The sequence below is a fragment of the Cebus imitator genome, unplaced genomic scaffold (assembly GCF_001604975.1).
Source record: "Cebus imitator isolate Cc_AM_T3 unplaced genomic scaffold, Cebus_imitator-1.0 Scaffold32, whole genome shotgun sequence".
NCBI lineage: Eukaryota > Metazoa > Chordata > Mammalia > Primates > Cebidae > Cebus > Cebus imitator.
The window spans coordinates 10068554-10078878 of NW_016107347.1; the positions used below are offsets into that span (position 1 = coordinate 10068554).

The 10325-nt window shown below is 41.9% G+C and overlaps 1 protein-coding gene across 2 annotated transcripts in view; it reads left to right on the forward strand.

The window, feature by feature from the left end:
• SLC17A5 (solute carrier family 17 member 5) overlaps positions 1–10325 on the forward strand; it is a 47570-nt gene that overhangs the window by 21301 nt on the left and 15944 nt on the right. For both annotated transcript variants that reach the window (XM_017524339.2, XM_037737038.1), the window contains 2 exons: positions 7092–7250; positions 9148–9280. In XM_017524339.2, coding sequence (XP_017379828.1) covers positions 7092–7250; positions 9148–9280 — 292 coding nt within the window. The remainder of the gene's footprint in view (positions 1–7091; positions 7251–9147; positions 9281–10325) is intronic.

Here is a 10325-nt window from a genome sequence, read left to right on the forward strand (position 1 = left end):
AACCTTTCCCTTGGTCAGGCACAGTGGCTTGCACCTGTAATCCTAACACTTTGAGAGGCAAAGATGGGAGGACTGCTTGAGCCCAGGAATTGAGACCAGCCTGGGCAACATGATGAGACCTCTCATCTCTATAAAAAATTTTAAAATCAGCCAGGCATGAGATTATGCACCTGTAGTCTTAGCTACTCAGGAGGCTGAGGCAGGAAGATTGCATGAGCTTGGGAGGCAAGACTATGGATTGCATGAGCTTGGGAAACAGAGCGAGAACCTGTAAAGTGGTCTTATTTTTGTCTTGCTCCAGCATGCTCATAGAGTGGCCTGGTTTTGGTTCAACAGGAGAACCCCAGGGCCTAGATGTTAGAACCAGGACAATTTAGCTTACAGCAGCCCGGGACTGCTGCTTTCTTTTTCTTTTCTTTTTTTTTTTTTTTTTTTTTTTTTTTTTTTTTTTTTTTTTTTTCTGATAGTGTTTTGCTCTTTTTGCCCGGGCTGGAGTGCAATGGTGCAATCTCAGCTCACTGCAATCTCTGCCTCCCAGATTCAAGTGATTCTCCTGACTCAGCCTCCCTATTAGCTAGGATCACAGGCACATGCCACCAAACACAACTAATTTTGTATTTTTAATAGAGATGGGGTTTTACCATATTGGCCAGGCTGGTGTCAAACTCCTGACCTCAGGTGATCCACCTGGCTCAGCCTTTCAAAGTGCGGGGATTACAGGCTCAAGCCCCCACGCCAAGGCTGACTGCTGTTTTTCTTTCTCACTTTGCTGAGAGAAAGAATGGTATCTTCCAGAGAGAGAGTGACACCTTCCAGGAAGTGCGGCAGTTGGGTGTTGTTCTCATGGAAGGCAAAAGCAAAAAATAACAGGAAGAGGAAGCAGGTGGAAGTCAGGTCATGGAGGGTCCCCTGTGCCTCACTAAGGAGCTTAGCCTTTATCCATTAGGCACTGGGATGCCATGTAGTATTTGTAAGCTTGAAGTGACAGAATCAGGTTTGCATCGTAGATAGCTTATGCTGGCAGTAATGTCAAAGGAGATCTGAGCTGGACAAGCAAGGGTTGCCGTTAGAATGTTTTCTCAGTTATTTAAGAAAAAGTCAGTACTAATAGGCAGAAATGTGATTTCATTCTTACAATAAGTGGATTTTACAAGTATGACAGCGTATATAGTTCTAATTCTGATTCTGAAATTTCTACAAAAAAAGAAATAGGCTGGGTCCGGTGGCCCATACCTATAATCCCAGCACTTTGGGAGGCAAAGGCAGGAGGATCGCCTGAGGTCAGGAGCTTGAGACCAGCTTGGCCAACATGATGAAACCCCTTCTCTACTAAAAATACAAAAATTAGCTAGGTGTGTTGTGCATGCCTGTAGTCCCAGCTACTGAGGAGGCTGAGGCAAGATAATCGCTTGAACCCAAGGGGCAGAGGCTGTGATGAGCCAATAACATGATACTGCACTCCATCCTGAGTAACAGAGCAAGACTCCATCTCAAAAAAAAAAAAAGGAGAGAGAGAGAAGGCCGGGCATAGCAGCTCATGCCTGTAATCCCAGCACTTCTGGAGGCCGAGGCAGGCAGATCACCTGAGGTCAGGAGTTCAAGAGCAGTCTGGCCAACTTGGTGAAACCTTGTCTCTACTAAAAATATAAAAATTAGCCAGGCATGGTGACAGGCACCTGTAAAACAAGCTACTCAGGAGGCTGAGGCAGGAGAATCGCTCGAACCCGAGAGGCGAAGGTTGCAGTGAGCTGATATTCCGCGCCATTGCACTCCAGCCTGTGTAACAGCAAAACTCTGTCAAAAAAAAAAAAAAAAAAGAGAGAGAGAGAAACAAAAATCTTCATTGCACCCTGCAGTTAAATTCAGAAGGCCAGCTCACAACTAGTGAGTGCTTTAAAACAGTCAATTACTCTATTTTGAAGATCTCTTTTTAATGCATTATGGAAAGACATCACTGCTTCACCCACTGAAATGTCCTTTCCTGTATATCTGCTATTTGTTGTTGTTGTTGTTGTTGTTGTTCTTTCCTTAATTCTGGGGATATCGAGGGGTTTTCTTGTTTGTTTGGTTCCAGGGTTTTGGGAGGTTTGTTTGTGAGAAAAGGTCTGGCTCTGTTGCCTAGGCTGGAGTACAGTAGCATGATCTCGGCTCACTGCAGCCTCCCTCCACCTCCCAGGCTCTAGCCATCCTCTCACCTCAGCCCACCAAGTAGCTGGGACCCCACAGATGTGTGCCACAAAGCCTGGCTAATTTTTATATTTTTCGTGGAGACAGGGTTTTGCCATGTTGCCCAGGCTGGTCTTGAACTTGTGAGCTCAAGTGATCCGCCCGCCTCAGCCTCCCGAAGTGCTGGCATTACAGGAATGAGCCACCATGTCCAGCCTGAAGATAGCATGTTCTTTAACTGTTTTGCTTCTCCTTTATGCCTTTTAGGAAGAGTATACAATTTTGCAGCATTGCAAAGCAAATCAAATGGGGACCTTGATTTGAATATTTAGTTGTCTAATTAAAACAGAAATTAAGAGCATTTATTACATGTAACTTTGCTAAATCGATTTGCTGTTACTTACATTTGATAAGAAATTTTTTTTGTAAAATGGCATATTAGCAGATATTCAAGTATTTGTTGAGTGATCATACCCTCTCTATATTTCACACATTTCATGACAAATAATGTTTAGTTTGTCCTTTTCTGTTTCAACTAATATGGAAAAAAAAAGTTGATTGAGCTATTATTAGAAATTTGACAATACATTTTGGATACAAGATTCAGGATCTTACTAATTTTTCCTTCACAAACATTATCATTTAAATCTCCAAAGTATATTTGCTTTCAAAATGTTGGCTGAGCAAATGATCTGAGAAATTTTAAAATTCCTTGCCTGTATGTATTTGGGAAGTTGAGAAGGGGATGGGGAGGACAGATTCTCATTCCGTTCCCCAGGCTGGAGAGCACTATCTCAGCTCACTGCAACCTCTACTTCCTGGGCTCAAGAGATTCTTGTGCCTCAGCCTCCCCAGTAACTGGGATCACATGTACACACCGCCATTCCCGGCTAATTTTTTGTATCTTTAGTAGAGCCAGGGTTTCACTGTGTTGGCCAAGCTGGCCTCCAACTCCTGGCCTCAAGTGATCCTCCTGCCTTGGCCTCCCAAAGTGCTGGGATTACAGGTGTGAGCCACCACACCCAGCCACACATACATATTTTCCTTTATCAGCAGTGGTATTTTAGAAGAATGTAGAGCTCTAATAAGAACTTTCAGAACCAGGTGGAGTAACTTTTGACTGTAATCCCAGCACACTGCTAGGCCTAGGTGGAAGGATCACTTGAGCCCAGGACTTAGAGACCTGCCTGGGCAACATAGGGAGACCCCATTTCTAAAAAAAAAAAATTTTAATTACCCGGTATGGTGGTACATGCCTGTAGTCTTAGCTACTCCAGAGGCTGAGGTTAGAGGATCACTAGAGACCTGGACATTGAGGCTGTGTTAGCCGTGGTTGTGCCACTGCACTGCAGCCTGGGCAACAGAGCAAAACCCTGTCTCAAAAAAAAAAAAAAAAGCACCAGGCACGGTGGCTCACACCTGTAACCCCAGCACTTTGGGAGGCTGAAGCGGGCAGATTGCCTGAGGTTAGAATTTTGAGACCAGCCTGGCCAACATGGGGAAACCCCATCTCTACAAAAAATACAAATATTGGCCAGGCACGGTGGCTCATCCCTATAATCCCAGCCACTTTGGGAGGCCGAGGCAGGTGGATCACCTGAGGTCGGGTGTCGGAGACCAGCCTGACCAATATAGTGAAACCTCATCTTTTAAAAAATATATATATGTACAAATATTAGCTGGCATGGTGGCAGTTGCCTGAACTCCCAGCTGCTCAGGAGGCTGAGGTAGGAGAATTGCTTGAACCCAGGAGGTGGAGGCTGCAGTGAGCCAAGATCACGCCACTGCACTTCAGCATACGTGACAGAGCGAGACTCTGTCAAAAAAAAAATGCTTTCATAATTTTTTATTTTTTGCCAACAATGAGATGTGATGAAGCCATAGAGAGTATGTGTTTACACTGATTGATTATCGAGATAGTAGTGTGTTAGAAACCATAGCAAGAGAATAATTTATAGATCCAGAACATTAAAAAAAAGCTGTTTTGTACCTTCTCAAGTCCAACCTTAACTTGTGTTGTCCAGTATGGTGGCCACTAGCCCCATGTGGCTGTATTTTTAATTTAACTAATTTAATTAAATTTTAAGTAATTTAATTAAAAATTTAGTTCTGGGCCAGGTGCAGTGGCTCACACCTGTAATCTCAGTATTTTGGGAGGCCAAGGAGGGCAGATCATCTGAGGTCAGCAGTTCAAGACCAGCCTGGCTAACATGGTGAAACCCCATCTCTACAAAAATACAAAAATTAGCTGGGTATGATGGTGGGTACCTGTAATCCCAGCTATTCAGGAGGCTGAGGCAGGAGAATTGCTTGAACCCGGGAGACGGAGATTGTAGTGAGCCGAGACCAGGCCACTGCACTCCAGCCTGGGCAACAGAGCAAGACTCAGAAAAAATTCTTCAGTCACACTAGCCATATGACCAGGGTTTTCTTTCATTTCATTTTGTTTTCTTTCCTCAACCTGTTAGAATGACAAGGATTTAATAACCACATGTAACTACTAGTTACCCTGTGGACAGTGTGTATATGGAACATTTCCATCATCATGGAAAGTTTTGTTGGACAGCACCATCTTAAACTCTTGAAGGATTTTGTTTTAATGTCTGCTAGATACTTGGCTCATTTCTCCTAGTAACATTTGAAAATTCATCTTTAACTTGAAAGCTTTTATAAATGAAGACTTTCCCCCCGAAATAAAACTTGTAATGTGGAAATACTGTAAGCTGATATTACCATTCATACTGGGCAAACAGAAAACTGTTATGTTGTACCTAGGTTACAAATGAACATTAAGCTGTAATACATAGATTTCACATTCTTCTTTCTAAGCCTTTAACCCTGTGGCCTTGTATGCGTTTGATAAGCCGCTGTTAGCAGCCTGCCATGTGTCGGGCTTCTGTGTTAGACATACAGCTGATCTTGGTTGGGTGATTGTCCAAAAACATCAGATTATCAAAAATTCAATTGCTATTAATAGGTTGTAAAAATATACCAGTGTGGCTAAAATTAAATATTTCATATTACAGGTTATATTTCCAAGAGGTAGGATATATTCTTCAGAATATATTCAGTTTTCAGACTTCAAATACATTTACACTTGTATCTTTTGGCATAAAAGAATGATTTCCCTTCTTTTGTGGATTTCAAAGCCATATTAAAAGAGCTATGTTCCAAATTCCTTCAAACTCTAAAATTCTCTCTGTCCTGAGCTTTTCAGCTAAGAGGGATGAGGGCAGACTTTAAAATCTAATCTCTACAGCAGTGGGTCCCAAAGTTGCTGCACATTGAAATCACCCAGGGATCTTCAAAAACTAGGGATGCATACCTCCCACCCACCCACAACCTATTCAGTTGGTCTAGGGTGTGACCTTGGTCTCAGTGTTTTTAAGGCTCTGCTGGGTGATTCTTATATGCATCAAAGTTTGGGAACCCACTGCTCTACAGAATTACCAGTGAAGCCGTTTAAAACTTAGGTTCCTTGGCACTACACTCAGAGTTTTTTGCTTTACTTGTTTTTGTTTTGTTTATTCAATAGGTCAAGAGTAGAACATAGGCCTGGGCAAAGAGTAAGACTCCGTTTCAAAAAAAAAAATAGGCCAGGTACAGTGGCTCACGCCTCTAATCCCAATACTTTGGGAGGCCAAGGTGGGCGGATCACCTGAGGTCAGGAGTTGGAGACCAGCCTAAGCTAACATAGTGAAACCCTGTTTCTAATAAAAATACAAAAATTAGTCAGGCATGGTGGTGCATGCCCATAGTCCCAGCTACTCGGGAGGCTAAGGCAGGAGAATACCGCTTGAACTCGGGAGGCAGAGGTTGCAGTGAGCTAAGATCATGCCACTGCACTCCAGCCTGGATGACAGAGCAAGACTGTGTCTCAAAAAAAATAATAATAATACAAAATAAATAAATATAAATAAATAAATGCACTTAAACTGTAATATGCTATAATACACTGAGGGCAAAAAAAGCAAGTGAAGATGCCATTTTAACCCCTCTGAATTAGGGGACTTATACAATTTATAATCATCTGACATACTCCGGGGCCAATATATTTGTTAAATATTAATAGAGTGTAGTTTCTTATTTTTAGAATAAAAATAAGTAAAAATAGAAATATGTCCTTCCTCATCCCAGAAGATCATTTTGCATACCCCCATGGTGCTTTTACCCTGCTTTAAAGACCACTGCTCCATATGACTGCAACAGAAACCTTCTATTGCCTAGTTCTTATAAATCATTTCAATTGAATAAAGATTGGATAATTAAATATGAATTCTAACAGGACCTTCCTATCTCTTTCCTTTACCCTTATGTCAGCCTCTGAATTATTTGACTATGAAACTGTATTTTAGAAATCGAGAAATCAAGCTGGGTGCAGTGGTTCACACCTGTAATCCCAGCACTTTGGGAGGCTGAGGTGGGCAGATCATTGGAGGTCAGGAGTTCAAGACCAGCCTGACCACCATGGCAAAACCCCGTCTCTACTAAAAATACAAAAATTAGCCAGGCGTAGTGGCACATGCCTGTAATCCCAGCTGCTTAGAAGGCTGAGGCAGGAGAATTACTTGAACCCAGGAGGCGGAGGTTGCAGTAAGCCACGATTGTACCATTGCATTCCAGCCTGGGCAACAAGAGTGAAACTCTGTCTCAAAAAAAAAAAAAAAAAAGAGAAATCAATATTGCAGGTAACTTCTGACATTCATAAGCAATGTTTAGGGCTGACATTATAGCTCTACCATTACCTTTTTACTTTATCATGCATTTTTCTATTTAATATTTCAAAGGGGTTGATTTAAAAATTTAGAGCTTACTAATTAAGGTAATATCCTGTATGAATTCTGGATAGAGTTTTAGCTGATATGGTACAGCTCTAAGCATTAACATAGGTGTAGCTTATCCTAATTATTCCTGTTTTTTTTCAGCTTTCTTCACAGAAGTCAGTGCCGTGGGTACCCATTTTAAAATCACTGCCACTCTGGGCTATTGTAGTTGCACACTTTTCATACAACTGGACTTTTTATACTTTATTGACATTATTGCCTACTTATATGAAGGAGATCCTAAGGTTTAATGTTCAAGAGGTAAGAAAAAATAATCATCTGCTTCTTATAATTTTCTTTTTTATATATATATTTTTCTTATATATAATTTTAAGACCATACACAGAATTTGTTTTCATCTATATAAAATTCAGTTATTTTTGCATCCTCCATTTTACTCTGCTGTCCTAAATTTTAGAGATGTCTCGTTTTGGCCTCCACAATTGTTACTTCTTTTCTCAGTGTGTGCTAACTCTTGATTAAGGTATCTTTTGCCAGTTATTCCCTTTAGCAATGAAGATCTTAATAGTCTCTAGTAACATACCAGGATATCAGTTGACAAATTCAAATGGTACCAGTATTCACTTCTAAAAGGGATGGATTCATTGTAAGCAGCCTTATTTTTCCCAGGTTCTTTGTTAACAGAACCTGATTATAATCTACCACATTTTAACTATAAAGTGGAGCTGATTTTTAAAAAAGAAAATAAATAATATACTACGACAGTGATTAATTGCATTCAACTGCACATTATAGGGTTAATTTGGTAATTATTATTTGGGGTAAAACTGAGACCCACAGGAAGATTAAGAATAGCAAATCCGGTGCTCACGCCTATAATCCCAGAACTTTGGGAGGCTGAGGCAGGTGGATCATGAGGTCAAGAGATCAAGACCATCCTGGTCATGGTCAACATGGTGAAACCCTGTCTCTATTAAAAATACAAAAGTTGGCCGGGCGCGGTGGCTCAAGCCTGTAATCCCAGCACTTTGGGAGGCCGAGGCGGGTGGATCACGAGGTCAAGAGATCGAGACCATCCTGGTCAACACGGTGAAACCCCGTCTCTACTAAAAATACAAAAAATTAGCTGGGCATGGTGGTGCGTGCCTGTAATCCCAGCTACTCAGGAGGCTGAGGCAGGAGAATTGCCTGAACCCAGGAGGCGGAGGTTGCGGTGAGCCGAGATCGTGCCATTGCACTCCAACCTGGGTAACAAGAGTGAAACTCCGTCTCAAAAAAAAAAAAAAAAAAAAAAAAACAAAAGTTAGCTGGGCATGGTGGCACACGCCGTGGTCCAAACTACTCAGGAGGCTGAGGCAGGAGAATTGCTTGAACCCAGGAGGCGGAGGTTGCCGTGAGCCGAGATCGTGCCGTTGCACTCCAGCCTGGGTAACAAGAACAAAACTCCGTATCAAAAAAAAAAAAAAAAAAAAAAAAAAAAAATCCAGCTGGGCACAGTGGCTCACACCTATAATCCCAGCACTTTCAGAGGTGAAGGTGGGCAGATCACTTGAGGTCAGGAGTTCGAGGCCAGCCTGGCCAAACATGGTGAAATGCCGTCTCTACTAAAAATATAAAAATTAGCCTGGCATGGTGGCAGGTGCTTGTAGTCCTCAGTACTCAGGAGGCTGAGGCCAGAGAATCACAAGAACCCAGGAGGCAGAGGTTGCAGTGAGCCAAGACCGCTCCACTGCACTCCAGCCTGGGCAACAGAGCGAGACTGTCAAAAAAAAAAAAAGAATGATTCTTTAAGCTGTATGTTTCACTTAACATGGTTTTCTGCATCTGCATTTTATTTTATAGTAAAAAAATATTTTAAAATAAGTAAGTGAGAATGGAAGACGAAAATGTTTAGTAGGGAGAATCCATAGGTTAATAGGAAGGCTTGTCTTCTCCCACAGCCGAAATCCCAAAGAAACAGTCAAGATTACCCGAAGCAGACAGGACTAGGGCAAGCCTTATTTCCTCTGAGACAGACTTAGGGACTGCCTTGGACTGAATCCGATAATCCTTCTGAAAGCCAGACTTATTTACTTTAATTATATAAAAAATTAACAACATATTGCTATGCATTTCCTTTGTTTTCAAGTGGTGGTTGTTGGCTGTGATGAATGTGTATGTTTTGTTTTTTCCTCCTGTATCTTCTTATTCCTTCCAGAATGGGCTTTTATCTTCATTGCCTTATTTGGGCTCTTGGTTATGTATGATCCTGTCTGGTCAAGCTGCTGACAATTTAAGGGCAAAATGGAATTTTTCAACTTTATGTGTTCGCAGAATTTTTAGCCTTATAGGTAAGTGAAGCAAATCAGGTTTGGTTTTAGTTTACAGTTATTTACCATATTTATAGCTATTAGAGAAAGGAAAACAAAGTGTGTTTCCCACTTTTAGACACAAGTTAACACAATACTCACTTTTAGACACAGTTAACACAATACTTAACACAGAACACTTCACTCTGATCACCAAAACATTTGTGGGGATTTCTCCCCAGTCAGTCTGCAGCGGACACCAGCTGGATGTCCTATCATTCAATTCTGACACTGTCCAGCTGGCAGTAGCCTCAGATCCTACAGGTTGAGGGCTCAGTTCCACAAGACCACCCCCGTACTTCGGATGCCAACACAAGTCCCAGCTTGTGGCGCCTGTTTCTGACTGACCAGCTATAAATCAGGGTTCCCATGACACTCTCATCAGGTTCAATTAATCTGCTAGAGCATCTCGCAGAACTCAGAGAAACACTTTATTTATGTTTACCTGCTTATTATAAAGGGTATTGCAAAAGATATAGACGAACAGCCAGATGGAAAAGCTGCATAGGGCAGCGTATGTGGGACCAAATAGGGAGTTTTCATGCCCTCTCCTGGAACACCACCCTCCAGGAACTGCCACATCAAAAGTTCATCCCAACTCTGTCCTTTTTAGTTTTTATGGAAACTTCATTAAGTGGCCAAGATTGATTAAATCATTGGCCGTTGGTGACTGACTCACCCATCAGCCCCTCTCCCCTCTCTGGAGGTTGGGGATGGTGCTGAAAGTCTCAGACCTCTAATCCAGCCACCATCCTGAAGCTGTATGGGGACCCCCAGCCACCAGTTGTCTCATTAGCATACAAAAGATACTGTTACCACTCCAGAGATTCCAAAAGTTTTAGGAGCTGCGTGTCAAAAACCAGGGCAGAATCCAAATGTATGTTTATTTTTTTAAATCTTTTAATAGAAATGAGGTCTTGCTATATTGCCCAATCTGGTCTTGAATTCCTGGCCTCAAATGATCTTCCTGCCTTAGCATCTCAAAATGTTGGGATTACAGACATGAGCCACCACATGGGCCATTTTT